The sequence below is a fragment of the Pleurodeles waltl genome, chromosome 2_2, assembly GCF_031143425.1.
Source record: "Pleurodeles waltl isolate 20211129_DDA chromosome 2_2, aPleWal1.hap1.20221129, whole genome shotgun sequence".
Lineage (NCBI taxonomy): Eukaryota > Metazoa > Chordata > Amphibia > Caudata > Salamandridae > Pleurodeles > Pleurodeles waltl.
The window spans coordinates 1,161,578,715-1,161,595,158 of record NC_090439.1 but is presented as its reverse complement, the minus strand read 5'-3'; the positions used below and the strand labels follow the sequence as shown (position 1 = coordinate 1,161,595,158).

General features: G+C 44.8%; 1 protein-coding gene across 1 annotated transcript in view; it reads left to right on the top strand.

The window, feature by feature from the left end:
- LOC138274973 (cytochrome P450 11B, mitochondrial-like) overlaps positions 1 to 14,447 on the top strand; it is a 94,702-nt gene extending 80,255 nt beyond the window's left edge. Inside the window, exons 6-9 of the mRNA XM_069219064.1 lie at positions 1,972 to 2,138; positions 6,697 to 6,775; positions 13,114 to 13,305; positions 13,488 to 14,447. Coding sequence (XP_069075165.1) covers positions 1,972 to 2,138; positions 6,697 to 6,775; positions 13,114 to 13,305; positions 13,488 to 13,601 — 552 coding nt within the window. The 3' untranslated portion in view covers positions 13,602 to 14,447. The remainder of the gene's footprint in view (positions 1 to 1,971; positions 2,139 to 6,696; positions 6,776 to 13,113; positions 13,306 to 13,487) is intronic.
- The last annotated feature ends 1,997 nt before the right edge of the window (positions 14,448 to 16,444 follow it).

Below are 16,444 nucleotides of genomic sequence, written 5' to 3'. Positions count from 1 at the left end.
AAATATGCTTCTTAGTCTCTGGACAAATATCAGTGCACAAGAAAGTATGTGGGTTACATCATCACTGGACATGGAACTGAAGTAGGTCTTACAAAGCCTGATGCCCTCATTTTAGAAGAGCACCAGAGATTTTAGGGCTTTATACTGCACAGTCCCAAAAACTAAGGGCCAGATGACTGTAGCTTTTTTTCTTGTCGCATATGGCCCGATTCACTGAATCGGGCCGTTTGCGACAAGAAAAATATCATTTTGGTATGTACAAACCTTATTTTATGATTCAGGAATCTATTTACTGAATCGCAAAATAGGTTTGCGAGTCGCAATCAGGAAGGGGCGTTCCCTTCCAAATTGCGAGTTGCAGTGCAATGTATGATTGTTTTGTGACCGTGAATGTGGTCACAAAACAATCGCAGTTAGCACCAGTTTCAAACTGGTGCTAACCCATTCGCAAACGGGAAGGGGTCCCCAGGGGACCCCTCCTCTTTTGTGAATGGTAGCGAAAATAATTTTTCAGAGCTGACAAAATTTAAAGAAATCTTTGAATTTTTGCTTTTGAAATGCATCCCGTTATCTTTTAAGGAAAACAAGCTGTATTTTTTTTTTTAAAACTGCTTTATTTGAAAGCAGTCACAGACATGGTTTTATGCTGTCCCCAGCAGGCCACCATCCCTGTGAGTGCAGCCATTCCTAATGGGGTCGCAAATTGCGACCTACCTGGTGAATATTATAGAGGTAGATCATTTGTGACCCATCGGGAATTGCAAACAGTGTGACATACACTGTTGTACATATGGTTTTGCGATTCGCAATTTGGGACTCACAAATGAGTTCCAAATTGCGATTCGCAAAACTCTGGGTCGTACATCTGGCCCCAAGTTATCAGTGAGTGGGATGTCACCAAGTTCAATGCTAAAGGGCAGTGATCCCTTGGCACTTTGTCAGTCTACAAAATCCCAGCTCCAGTACCAACCTGTCAAGGGCTCTATGCTGATGCCCTGTCAAGACACCTTCACCCAGAGACCACCAAGACAGACTGGATCAACATGATGGCAGAATAGGTATGTGCTCTTTGCAAGACTGTGTCAACCCATCCAAGGCAGGATATTACCAGGTATCTACAAGTTTACAAGTGAAGACTTAAGCCCGGCCAGCATTCTACTCAAACATCCCAAATGTGTATCTCACAGCTTTCACATGGCTGCGCCAAGAGATACTAGAGTGAGCTGAATAAGCAACTCACAATGATGAGAGATGAAATTAGCCAGTCTCATTACAGGCTGCATCTACATTAGGCCTGTAGTCTTGTCAGGTACAGAGACAAACTAAAAACAAATGGAAGAGGTCTTTGGAGAGGCGCCTAAGAACCACAACTAGAGTCATGTCAACAACTGGTTTCGATAACTGGTACTATCTGAAGAATACCAGAGGTCACAATAGTCATCTGGGCTTGGAAACATAACTGCTGGTGAAAACCACAGTAAGCTCTGTGCCCAGTGCATTTCTAGAGAGACCGCACCAAGAAAAGCTAAACCAAAGGAAGATCAACTGGCCTTGGGCTTGGGGTGTATCGATGTTTTACAACCCAAAAACTGAAAATGTCCTGATAATAGCAAATTGCTTTGCATGTTGTACAGAACCTTAACCAGCCAAAAACTACATCTCCACTAGCCAGATTACATTTGATCAGGAAAGAGAGCCCTCTCATCAAAGCGATGTTGACTTTAATGGAATAAAAAATAACAGATCTAACCTATACCATCCTCAAAGTGATGTACAATAAGAATGGTTCAATGGGATTGATACATATACTATGAATGCCCAAACCTTACCAGGGTTCAAAACAGGGCCAACACCAAGGAAAATTATTGCATGCCTATAAGTGCTATACCTGAAATGATGCAACTCTCAGCCCTCTCTCCTTCCCATCTCTTCCTTTGCATTAATGGCCCCCCTTCTTGTTTTCTATGCCAGACGGCCATGCCCCTACTGTTCACCCTCTTCGAACTGGCGCGAAACCCACAAGTGCAGACGCTCCTTCGAGAGGAAATCAAGGCTGCCGACTCCCAGGGGCATCAGGACATCACCAAGCTGCTCAACTCACTGCCGCTGCTCAAGGGGGCCATCAAGGAGACTTTACGGTAAGAACCGCCTTTCTGCAGGAGACCACGTCCCCCTGCACGAGGCCTCTCCTTCCTGCTTGGGGATACTCCCATGTATGAGACTATGGGGGTCATTACAAGTGTGGTGGTCTTACAACCGCCACACTCACGGTGGTCCTACCGCCACATTAAAACCCTGTTAGTTAGACTGCCAGGGAACTGTCAGGTCTGCCAGGATCATGGATCCCGGGTGCCTGGCGGTGGCGGAGATCATAATCTGCCAGCACAGCGCTTTGGGGATTACAAGCTTGTTCTTCGCCAGCCTTTTCATGCTGTAACACTGCCATGAAAAGGCTAGCGGAGAACAGGTGCAGGGGACCACAGGGGGGCCACTGCACTGCCCATGCACTTGGCATGAGCCCCCCTGCCCAGCACCATTGCAATGTTCACTGTCTGCTTTGCAGACAGAGAACATTGCGAGAGTGCTGGTGCACCTTGCTGGCTACAGCATTGCCGTTGGCTTGAGTACAAGCCAGAAACAATGCTGTAGCCTGTCTCCCGCTAGGCCAGCAGATGGAAACTCAGGTTTCCGCCCGCTGACCTAGCAGGAAACTCATAATGACTCCGGCGGCGAAGTCGATGTGTAGGCGGTGGCCACCCTGTCGGGAGTTTGGTAGACAGGCTTTCCTGTCTGCCAAACTGATTTTGAGGCCCTATGTCTCTCCACAAGACATTAAGGATAGTAGGACTTTCACATTTCCCTGTATAGGAGTGGGCCTACTCATCTCGCTTTGAGTGGTTACCTGAAAAACTGGGAGTGGCAGGAAGTCTCCCTCAGACGAGTTGACAGCTCCATAATAATAAGAACTGTAGAAGGGTCCAGCATGGCAAATCGTACCCACCATTCTCATGCCAGCCAATGCCTTTGTCAACAGTTAGACGCAGTTGTCAGGCCTTCTCCCTCTCCTTGCTTGTCAGTGGCAAGGGCATCTCCTTCCTGCAGCCACAGTGCTGCTAAACATCAGTGGCAGTCACACGTGAACAAAAGGTGCCTCCAGTAGTGAGAAGGAAAAGCCCTAAAAGCATAACAGAACAACCTTGAACCCAGAGTTAAGAAATACCCTATGCAGAAGAACTTCCAGAAGGACCCACAGGAGTGATACAGTGCAGGAGCAGGAATCCGTGGAACAAAAATTAAAAACTAATGGTCAGAAGTTTAAAAGTTCCAGTGTGCATTACCTCAATAGCGAATTTTAAGAAATCACTATTTAGGTAATGCAAAATGAATTGTAACAAAATAGCAATTCCCTAATAGTGATTTCTTAAAATTTGAAATCGATATTAGGGAATGAGACTCCATTTGTTCCTATTGGCCTGAAGGCACATAGGTGCGAATGGTTGTGCATTTCCTAATTTGCGAATTCCTGTTAGGAATTCGCAAATTAGGTAATGCAAATCCAGAGGTGCTGGGGGTCTAAGGCTCCCTTTGATGCCCCCCCTAAAAAATGTGCATGTGTAAAGTGCACACATGCCCCATGTGTGCACTACATTGCACTTCAAAAAATGCAATTTTAATGCATTTTTTAAAATTGTACATGGGTAGCACCAACTTGGAGTTGGCGGTAAGTTCGCATTTAGGAAATGCATGATCCATGTGCATAGGAAATCACTAATAGGAATTCCCTATTCGCGACTTCCTAGTTAGAGAATCGCGAATTGTGATTTCCTATTCGGAGTCGCAATTTTAGGGAATGGCTAAAAATTGCAATTCCCTAAAATTGGACTGAGATGCCTTTCATACATCGTGAAAGACTATTTTCCGTTCGCAAAGGGTGGAATCTTGCGATTCGCACCGTTTGCGAATGCAAAATGTTTTGATACATCTGGGGCTAAAAGTAGTAGCTTAAAGGGTCAGTGAGCACTAATATAAATTGGTACTGTTGACTACTCGTCAGGGGTAGTAAGTGCTATGTAAATACAATTACGGTTCTTTACATAAGAAGAAAAAGGAAGCAGTGGGCAGGAGGAAATACAAAGTGACAAACAAGAAACAAGTCAGTTGTAGTGGATTGGGAATGCGGCGCGTTGTAAAGAAGGCGCTGTTGCCACAGTGATGATGCAGGATAAGTGTATTAGGAACACAGCTCCGTGATGTATAGACGAAGCGAGTTCAGTTTCCAATTGGCTGAGATGAGCACCACACAACCTCCCTCAAAACACGTCTTCAGCCATGGCTACCTCCCAAACGTCCTTTGAAAGAGCTCTACCGAAACCTCCATAGCACTGCACACACTGGCAGCCATGTCTTCAGATCTCCAGCTTTTCGGAGGGCTCCTTTTTGTCTGTCACCTGAGAGAAACCATCAGCCACCTTATTTTTCCAGCCAGGTATGTACTCTAATTCATTACTGAAATGCTGTAAACGAGCAGCCAGCCTCACGAACCATTGTTTGCCCCCCCCAGCTTCAAAACTTTCAAGAGGTGCTTGTGATCTGTCCACGGGATTATAGGAATACCCCACAGATACCTATGAAAATACTCAGTGCCCCAGACTGCTGCCAGAGCCTCTCTTTCAATGACTGAGTGGTTATGTTCAGTGCCTGAAAGGGCCCTGGACGCAAACGAGTCTGTCTTTTCTTTCCGCCACTCATCTGTGTTAAACCCAGACTAGCTGCACAGGCACCTTCTGTCATTCCAGGTTTCTTCAGATCAGAAGGTGTCAGACTGCCAGCACTGCCCATTGCCCCGTTACCATTCTCAGGAGCTCTCTGCTGCACTTATTCCTCCCACAAGTATCTTCTCCATTTTATAAAGAAAATGTGCAGGTTTTCTGTTTTGTCTGAAAACATCTAGGCAAATGTTGCATAATATCTAACAAAGTCCATACAAGAAGGAAGCTGGTCCTTCTCACTGATAATGGCACTGACTGGGCCAAGAGAGAGGCCTGAGGATGAACGAGTAACAAAAGAGACTGCTGGAAAGAGACATGAGAGATGGAGAGTGATGGCTTAGATACCAGCAGGAGGGATGAGAGATAGAATGACTGTAAGAGAGAGACACAAGGGATGAGAGAGTAGGAAGAGACTGCCCTAGAGAGACATGAGCGATAGAATGACTGAAAGAGAGTGACACGAGGGATGAGAGAGTAGGAAGAGACTGCCGTGGAGAGGGGTGAGAGATAGAATGACTGTAAGAGAGACACGAGTGATGAGAGAGTAGGAAGAGACTGCCCTAGAGAGACATGAGCGATAGAATGACTGAAAGAGAGTGACACGAGGGATGAGAGAGTAGGAAGAGACTTCCGTGGAGAGGGGTGAGAGATAGAATGACTGTAAGAGAGACACGAGGGATGAGAGACTAGGAAGAGACTGCCCTAGAGAGACATTAGAGATAAAATGACTGTAAGAGAGAGACACGAGGGTTGAGAGAGTAGGAAGAGTCTGCCCTAGAGAGACATGAGAGATAGAATGACTGTAAGAGAGAGACACGAGGGATGAGAAAGTAGGAAGAGACTGCCCTAGAGAGTCATGAGAGATAGAATGACTGTAAGAGAGAAACACAAGGGATGAGAGGGTAGGAAGAGACTGCCCTAGAGAGACATGAGAGATAGAATGACTGTAAGGGAGTGAGATGAAGAATGAGAGAGTAGGAAGAGACTGCCCTAGGGAGACATGAGAGATAGAATGACTGTAAGGGAGTGACACAAAGGATGAGAGAGTAGGAAGACACTGCCCTAGAGAGACATGAGAGATAGAATGACTGAAAGGGAGTGACACAAAGGATGAGAGTGTAGGAAGAGTCTGCCCTAGAGAGACATGAGAGATAGAATGACTATAAGGGAGTGACACAAAGGATGAGAGAGTAGGAAGAGACTGCTGTAGAGAGGGGTGAGTGATAGAATAACTGTGGGGGAGTGACACAAGCGATGAGAGAGTAGAAAGAGACTGCTGTAGGGAGGTGTGAGGGATAGAATGACTGTAAGGAAGAGACATGAGAGATGGAAAGAGTGATGGCTCAGACACCAGCAGGAGGAATGAGAGAGTCGGAAGAGACTGCCGTAGAGCGATGTAAAGGGTAGAGTGATCATTGTTAGAAAGGGACATGAGGAATGAGAGAGCAGGAAGAGACTGTAAGGGGGAAGAGAGGTACTGATGACTGTCAGATAGAGACACGAGGAAAGAGAAAGTTGGAAGACACTATCAGAGAGAGGAGTGTGTTGAGTATAATGAGACAGTGTGAAGAGACTGCAGGGAAGAGACATGAGGGTTCAGAGGATAGGAAGAAACTTACAGAGAGATATGTTGGTAATCGTAAGAGACAGTCGGAAAGACATAATGGATGGGGAGACTGTCAAGAGACTGTCAGAGCGACAAACAAGATGGAGAGAGTGAGGAGAGACTGCCTGAAAGAGTTAGAAGAGACAAGGCAGTGAGAGGTGAATACCAGAGTTGAGGGATAGAGAGCTTGACATTTAACAAGATAAGATGGAGAAGGGAGAAGCTTTAAAAAAAGAGACAATGAGGGAGTGAGAGTCTCTGGAAAGACGTTGTTGCAGAAAAAGACACACTGAACATACAGCTCTGTGTGTCTATCTCTAGGTTGTATCCTGTCGGGATAACAGTTCAGCGCTACCCCACCAAGGATGTGACTCTCCACAACTACCGGGTCCCAGCTGGGGTGAGTACCTACTCCCTCCCTACCATGTCATATCTGTGTGAGTACAAGTCCTTGCATGTCCATACCGGATGAGTACTACCTATGCCCTCCCGGTCATGTCCTTCTCATGTGAGTACATGTCCTAGCATGTCCTCCACACTGGATCAGTACTACCTACCTCCTCCCTGCCATGTCCATTTCATGTGAATGCATATCCTAGCATGTCCATACGAGATGAGTACTACGTATCTCCTCCCTACCATGTCAAATCTATGTGAGTACATGTCCTAGCGTGTCCATACCGAATGGGTACTACCTATCTCCTCCCTACCATGTCCTTCTCCAGTGAGTACATGTCCTAGCATGTCCATACCGGATGAGTACTACCTATGTCCTCCCTACCATGTCCTTCTCATGTTAGTACATGCCCTAGCATGTCCTCCACACAGGATGAATAGTACCTACTCCTTCCCTACCATGTCATTTCTATGTGAGTACTTGTCCTACCATGTCCATACGAGTAGTACCTATCAACTCCTTACCATGTAATGTTTATGTGAGTACATGTTCTACCATGTCCATAATGGATGAGTAGCACCTGTTCTCTCCATAACATGTATTTACTAAAGTGTATAACTGATTCCTACTATGTCCCTATAGGTATGAGTATGTCATCCCTACGGGGGCATGTAGAGGTCAGTGTTCACTCCCTCACTATCATGTACTTTTCTTGAGTGGTTGACTCCTACTGTGTCCATACGTACTTCATGCCTACTGTGTTCTAGCTGCAGTACCTGCGCCCTTCCTACCAAGTCTTTACTAGAGCGTACAACTAAGTCCTAATGTGACCATACTGCTGTGAGTACTGCAGGTGGTTGACAGTTCGGCAGTCTATAGTACAGGACACAATGTTCTTGAGATGTGTGAGAAAAAACAGTACAAGGTGTAGAATGTGGTGAAGTGAATGCAGGTTTACAATGTTGGAATGTTTAATTAGGGTTACAGGGAGACGAATAAAGACGTGTAGTACATAGCTTTGTTTTTGACGTATTCATCGGTGAGTTCCCAAGCTGGGGAGGACGCTACGACTGGCGACAAGATAGGGGATGAGTAACCCGAAGATCGACAGTGCTCTCCCAGAGAGTTTGCCGTGGTCCAAGCAAACTGCTTGTGCGTGCCACGTGCGCCTTCATCGAAGTGTAGAGTCAACGTTTGGCATTTGTGGAGTCACATTCTAACTCCAGCCAGTGTGAAGCATTTGAAGCTAAAGAAAGCTTCATTGAGAAGTCTACGCATCACTGGTCAAGAACCTACTGGCAATGCCGTGCAGAGAGGTACAGCGCAACTATCCAATATAAATCTATAGGATAAATGGAGTGATAGTGGGAAAGGCGGCCACAAACAGATACAGAAAAGAGTGCTAGCTAACAGAACAAAGCATACTGTTGTTACACTTACCAGAGCTGTGAGCAGAAGAGGTCTACAACCTCAGCAGCAGGCGAGGAGACCCAAGGAAAAGCACAAGGGTTGCACTTACTGAGCTGTCCCATACCTGAAGCGGCACACCACCAAAGCAGGTGGAGGCTCAGCACAACTTCGTAAGTCTCCAGAAAGTGAATGGCCCCAATGGAGACCAAAAAAGAGGTCACTGTTCCACAAACTGTCCAAGATGACCCGGAGGCCAGCACGTCACAAGATGTCAGAGATGGTGTGCATGAACAAATTCACAAAGACCACCAAGAGGAATTGGAGAGAACTCCAGTCGCAGTGTCAGCCAGTTCCATAAACAGTTACACTGCTGCCAACTTTCTGAAATCACCACCACCATTCGATACAGCCAAAACGCAAAACATTCAGGATAGATGGACAGCTTGGATAGAGACATTTGATTATTTCATTGATGCACTAGAGGAAACAGATAAAAAGATTATCAAGTACCTGAAGCATCTTGCTGGTGATGGTGTAAAAGAAGTCATACAGTAAATGCAGCGAGCTGACAAAGTTACGTACTGTCAAATCAAAGAAGTTTAAATCACAAGTTCAATCAAAAGTTAAATGTAGGTTACGAAACGTACATTTTTAGTCAAGAATGACAAAGGGTTGGTGAAACCATAGGCAAAATTTTTGAGAGATTGGATACACTCATCAAACACTGTAGATTCAATGAATTTCATGATGAAGAAGCAATATGTCTCAGAGTTATTGACGGATACCTGTCAGTTCATTCTGATGATGAATGCTGAAAGAAACTTTTAGTCTGGAGCGAGTTCTCATGGCTGCCAGAGCTGTAGAGCGTGCTAATCGACATGCTGCTGACATGGAGGCCGGAGGTGCCCAGAGCGAGTCAGTCATGAACATGATAAGCAAGTACACGAAAAAGAAGTTGTATTCCAGGGGTGGATTGTCGTTTCCACACAAAGGTAAATGTCCTGCCAATGGACAGATATACAAAGGCTGTGGGAAAGAGAACCATTCTGGTATGGTTTGTAGGGTGAAGGAAAAAGTACGTGGATCATGGCGAAACAACAAATTGCCTGACCGAATGTTCCAGAAGCAACGTTCGATGCACGCCCACAAGGCTAAGTGACAAGCTCAGTTGAGACAAATCAACACCAAACAAAGTTGATCATGATCTAAATCATCATCATAATGTTTGTCAGTATCAAGTGAAAATGAAGAACATGATTGTGCGATATCGATATTTAAGTCAGAAAAATGTGCACATGCTGGACTGGTGGCATGTGAATAAAAATACCAGTCAAAGAAAAGTCAACATGAAAAAGCATCAAAGTCACTCAAGATTACACTGAAAATAAATGGTTGTTCCATACTTTTCATCATCAACAGTGGCGGGTCAATAAATGTGATGCCTGAGGAGAAATACAATGAACTATCTCCATTGCACAACTAATCAAAAACTAAGGTGTACCCATGGGCTGCATCGACACCCTTGAAAGTGAAAGGTTCATTCCTAGAGACTATGAAACACAAGAAAACAAAAGCACAAGCACCCATCAACATTCTTCAAGGTACAGCATGAAGTGCCTGTTTAATCAGTTTCAGCACAACTGCTGATATCGGACTGATCTCAGTAAGTTACAACCTGAATACTCGTTGCAAAATAGTAAGTCAATTCCCTTCATTGTTTCATGGGTTAGGAAAACATAAGACTATGAAAGTACAATTAAATATTAATGAGGATGTCCTTTCTGTTGCTCAAAGACACAGACAAATTGCATTCCATTTACAAGAAGTTGTTGAAAAGGAACTCAAATCTTACTTAAGCATGATATCATTGAGCATTCTACTTGTCTGATGCAAGGGGTTTCTCCCTTTGTGATAGTGCCCAAAAAGGACAGTGCACAAGCTGTACGTATCTGCATGGATATGCATCAAGCGAACAAGGCAATTGAAAGAGAACGACATCTAGATGCACACATTGCTGACATGATAACACAATTTGAATGGTGCAAAAGTCTCCTCTCACCTTGATCTAAATAAAGAATATCATCAGTTGGAACTCAAGGAGAATTGCAGGTACATTACAATCTTTTCTACACATATTGGCCTGTTTTGATACGAAATACTCAGTTTAGGTGTGTCATCAGCTGCAGAGATCTTTCAAGTTGTCATTAGATGTATCATACAGGCTGTCATGAATGCTTTCAACTATAAAGGTGGCATCTTATTTTTTGGAGCTACACAGAAGGAACACACTTAAGCTCTCAGGCAAGTATGTCATTTACTTGTTGGTGTAGGTTTATAGCTGATAGTTAAGAAATGTGAATGCAATAAAAAAAACTAAAATGCTTTGGCCATTTCTTTTCTGTTGGGGCATGACACCAGATCCAGCTAAAGGGCATGAGCTGTCAACTGCCAGTCTCCCACAAGATGTTTATGCTCATTGGCCAGTTACTGTTACAGATAAATACAAGACTTTACCACTGTGAGTGCTCCATTGAGGGAGTTGATGAAACTGGTCAAAAGCATGCGAGCAAAGTTTGAAAAGAATCAAACAAGCTATTGAAATGCTACCGAAATGACATATTTTGACCCAAACCTACATATAGATGTTGTTGATGATGCTAGCATGGTCGGGTTTGGTGCGATCCTTGCACAGCACAAAGGACGTCCAAATGCTTGAGGCATATGCAAGTATTCTTGTTACTTACTGAGCATGCTTATTCACAATCTGAAAAATAAAGTTTAACAGTGGTGTGGGCTTGTCAACATTTCCACATAGTCCTATATGGAAAACGTTTATGCTTGTGACCGATCATCAAGCATTGCTGACCATCTTTGGCAATCCAAAAGCCAAGATGCCTCCATGCAATGAATGTTGGGACCTACGATTACAAGAGTACAACTTCACAATTGTGCATTGTCCAGAGAAAGACCAAAACCCTGCCGACTACATCTCCAGAATGCCTATACAGTGTCAAGGTAACACTTCTAAGACGGCTGAAGCCTACATAAATGCCTTTGTGAAATCAAACACGCCTCTTGCCCTATTCTTGGAACAAATTGTCACTGTCATGACTCTAGATAGTGACATGTTAAAACTGAAAGACATTATTACCCATTAGTCATGGAACCAACATACTCGACTTCTCACCTTTGACAGTAGATACTAGAAATGTAAAAAAATGTCTAAGATGAACTGTCCGTGACACAAGAAGGCATTATCCGGAGGTGTTTGGGAATTGTCATTCAGGAGAGTCTGCGACAACAGATAACTGAAGTGGTCCACGAAGGACATTATGGAATCACTGCCTCAAAACGAGCTCTATGAGCTTGAGTTTGTTTTTCTCACCTTGATGAAAGGACTGAACAGGAGTTAAAGGCCTGTCACTTATGCAATTGCCTGTCATCGAAAACTACTCAATGCCCCTTAAACATGTTAGGGTTGCCAAAGCAGGTATGGGAAACAATTGCTGTTGACATTTTCCACTTGACAAGGGCATCACCATGATGGTGATTGTGGATGAATACTCCCATTTTCCTCTAGCAGAAGATCTCTCATCAGGAAAGAGTCATTGAGGGATTAGACTGCATCTTTGCAACATGGGGTATTCCTGTAATTTTAAAATCTAACAATGGACCACATTTCAATATTCGATAATTCAGAGTCTTTCTCAATCTGCTTAAGGTGAAGCATCAGAAGAGGACAACTCTGGCCACAGGCTAGTTGACTTGTTGAACATTTCGTGAGTACATTATAGAAAGCTTGTCAGCGTGCTCTATTAGAAAAGCTCAACCGCAAGAGTTTATTGAATTCTACTCTACGAGCTTACCTTTCAACTGCTCGCTTGACCACAGGTGAAAGCCCTGCAACGAGGATGTTTGGGAGATCAATGACGACCAAGTTACCTCAATGGACCAATACAAGATCCAGAAATAAAGAAGAAATCTGACAAAAGACTTGGATCATAAAAAGAAAATTGAGGCTTCTGCAGGCGTGAGACTTCATGCAAAAGACATTGCCTTCACAAGAGAAGATCGAGTGCTCTGAGAAAACGTAAGTCTGATGCTCCATTTGATGCCGAGCCATTCTATGTTGTAACCAGCAAAGGAAACATGGTGACTGCCCAATGTCCTGGGAAATCCACTACGCGAGATTCCTCACATTTAGACAGGCTGATCATCACCCGTCATATACTAATGTCCTTTCTGATGGTTCAGAAAGGACAATATGAAAACCCCAGAGTACCTGTGCTCCTACATCGCTAACGCAGGTCATGGGCACTCCTGTTACTGATTCCAGTTTCTAAAGACACGATCGGGACGAGTAATCAAAGCGCCAAAGCAGGCTTATTAAAGAGCTATGATTGTGGATATGTTAACAGAGGGGGAGATGTAGTGAGTATGAATGACGAAACCCTTTTGGCTCCTGAAGAATTCCGTAGAGCTGTGACATAAGTGATAGAACGTGGTGAATTGAATGCAAGTTTATAATGTTGAGTTTGTGGTTACAGGCAGATGAATAAACACCTGTGTGTGGTGTAGTCATTGGTTGGTACCCAGGGTGGGGAGGATGCTACAAGTGGTACTAGTGTAGGCCAACTTTTATAAGCTGATTGAGAGTTGCGCAGTACGTGTTGTAGGACACAATGTACTTGAGATGGTTGACAGTTCAGCAGTCTATAGTACAGGACATGATGTGCTTGAAATGAGTGAGAGAAAAACAGTACAAGGTGTAGATGACAATGTGGTACGTAGTTTGCTTGATATCACTGACAGTGGAGCAGTACCTGCTATAGGACTGAATATTCTTGAAGTGATTGACAGTTCGGCTGTACACTGCATAGGACACAATGTTTTTGAAATTGTTTCTTCACTGTCACTTTCCATTCCTCTAGACGCTGGTGCAGGTTGGGTTATATGCCATGGGCAGAAGTTCAGAGGTTTTCACAAAACCTGGGCGCTACGACCCTGAACGATGGCTCAATAAAGATGACAACGGCTTCAAGGCGTTGGCTTTTGGGTTTGGCTCACGCCAGTGCATTGGGCGCCGAATTGCAGAAATGGAGATGATGCTGTTCCTTGTCCATGTAAGTTCTTAGAGGGTAGCGGGCCTTTCACTGATGTTCTGGTATCTGCGATCACCACATGGTGGGGTATGAAGAGGAAGGTCAGACATGGCTGGTTCTTGCTGTTGCAGGTGCATGTGAGGGGTGTGATTTCCTACCATGTATGTCTATATTTCCTCATCTTGTTTTCCGCTTCCTTCTAGGTTCTGAGAAACTTTCAAATTGATACAGTTTCCAAAGAAGATGTGAAGACTGTGTTCAGATTCATTCTCATGCCAGAAAAGCCTCCACTGCTCACCTTCCGGCCCATCAGCTAGGGCAATAAATGGCTAAGCAGCTGACCTCTAAACGCGATGTTTCACCTTCCCACCCATTGTAGAACTTCAAGTTTTCTGCACTGGCTGTCCTCAAGAAATCTAGGCTCTCGTACCAGCCCATCCTCATACTCTATCATCTCAACAGCCTATCCTGCTGATATTACCAGCTGCAGAACATGTTCCACTGCTCTATTGCTCCCCTGCCCAATTCATTGCATTGTTCAGGTCTAGGAATCTCTCCCTTTCTGTCATCCATCATCCACATGCATCCGCATGGTCCGTCCATCACTTCCTTCCTGTCATCCATCATCAGCATACATCTGCAAGGTCTCTTCATTACCCCTGGCCTACCTTCTGAGCTGATCATCTGGCTTTTCGACCAAGCCCAGCAACCCAACACCTGAATACCTTCATGGGTGATAAGCTGCACTCTGCAAGTACCGACTGATTGATCCATACACATCCCGTTCTTCAGGTCTGTCTATCATACGCGCGCAGCTGTTGCTCGTGGTCAGTTCATTATGCCTACCCATCTCCTCATCACATTGTCTACACACAGCCTGGTCTCCAAGACTGTATCGCTGGCACATATACTGCATCTTTTGTGAACCTATCAGTGGCAGGGAGCATAACGGATGGTTGATACTTAGAGGCTGCCACTCCCACAAGTCCAGGATGCACACATGTGGCCTTAGAAGCTCTTAACATCCATTCTCATTTTTCATGTCTTTCTGTCTTCACCTCTCCTGCCCTCGGAAGGTCAGATGGTCTCATCCCCTGGAATCCAACCCCCACCTTCCACCTAGCCTCTAACTTAATGTATGTGTTGTTGTTCTGTTTTTGACATTAAAGGCTCTTATCTCGTGGTTTTGAAGTCCATGTTGAACTTGTTTCACGGTAGGCAATCAGACAGCAATGAAGTTCATTAGCTCAGCCAAGGTTGCCTTATCCTGGGATTATCTCTGTCCCTGTCCAAGTGCAACAGACATAGGTCGAAGACCTCCATCCAAGCATCGTTCCATCACTATGTCCATTGATTGCAAGTCAGTGAGCTGAGGTGTGGTCTAGAAGACAGGCCATGTGTGTAGAATCGGCTAGGTTGAGCCAAGAGTTAAAATGTCACCACCAGACATGATGCCTACGCTACTGGATCTCCGACCCACACCACCCAGGCCCAAGGCCATTGCTTTTACTGTTGGGTAAGGCAATGTTTGGACACTGGGTGAACGGGCACATAAACCAGACTGCTAGAGGTTGATAATGGCAACAATACGATTGCTTCAAATCCTACATTGTCGAGATGCAATCCGAGCTTTGAAGAGAAGACACTGGTCAGTCCTCACCATACAGGAAAGAGCCAACACATTCCCCAGAAATGAAAGGGCAGTAAGTGCCTGGCAGAAGCAAGCATCAGTCCCCAGTTGACAGGGGCAGTATGAGGATATTTATCACCTGCTGGGGGCGGGATGTCTGGGGTTAACAACACTTTATGTACACAGGTATGCACAGGACAAGAACTAGTGATGTCATACTGGTAAGAAGAGGGCTAGAAGAACATGGCAGCCATGCACATCACCTTAGCTAGAAAGTCCTCTCCTGTCCGGGCACCCTGTGGAATGCCCTCAGGTAGGAAGAAGTAGGTTAGAATGTGCAGCTACCTACTTGAAACCGAGTGGGGCATTCTGGTCAGACAGCGATGACAGAGGTTGGCCTAGATGTTATGGGTTGCCATAATCCATGTGAAAAGCAATGGTAGTCATGGTACCTGATGAGCGTGCCTCGAGGTCAACAGGGCGATCTGCATTCCAAAAGGCCAGCAGCTCCATGCGTGTAACAATCTCATTGTTTCAAGGTCTTAGGTGGGCATGGATCTTAGTGACAGTGCTGAGCCACCTGAAGTCCACAAGGAGGCTCCTTCTTATACCATCTTTGAAGTTAGCACCTCAGAGCCTAGACAATTAAGGTACCTCAAGCTCCAATATAGTGGAGCAATAGATCTCAAACCCTAAGGTGGGTACAGACATTGACAGTGTAGAAAACAGGCATGATAAAGGTCAAAGGGGGTGGAGAAACAGACGTTTTCTGAATCCCTTCACTATGGGCCCCATGCACACTGAACAGAGAGTCACAAACTGTTCACTAAAATAGAATTGAATGTATTACTGGGCCCCATTGGTCCTAATTGTCTAAGTGTGAAATATACCACAAACCATCTTCAGCATCTTCTGCACAGGCCTCACAGGATCAGAGCAATGAGTTTAACAACCAAGTGCCACCCTTCCAGATACAAAACAGCACAGCAGCACCATTCATGCAGGAACATTCAGCCTGGTATGGGATCTTCCCTCCCACCTGCAGTCACCCTGAGGGTCCGGATCCTTTCAGCCCATCTTATCCACTTTATAGTATCACTGAAAAACACAGATGTCACATGCTTATAAGGAGATCTGAATGTTCTTTACCCGCAACCGTTTGCTCGTAGCATGTAGTGCTCTAAGTTCACATGGTCTGCATACTTCTGTCATCTAGGTTTGGGACCAGATGTTTCCAACTTGTTTTTCTTCAAGGAAGTCCTAGTCACAAAACCTGTTGTGACTCCTCCCTTGCTCCAGAATGCATAAGCACAACGGCTTCTCGTCAGATTTCCTCCACACTCACCAGGCAAGTAGTGTAAGTGGATTGTATTATCTTAGACAGAATGTGTTGAGCATCAGAAACTGATAATTTGGAAAAGCTATACGAAACTTGTGATCATTGCTAGCTTCTGGGGAGCAGGAGAATCTACAAGCAGATAGTTACAGGGTAACATTTTCATTTCGTAGCAGGTGTGGCTGTGGATACAC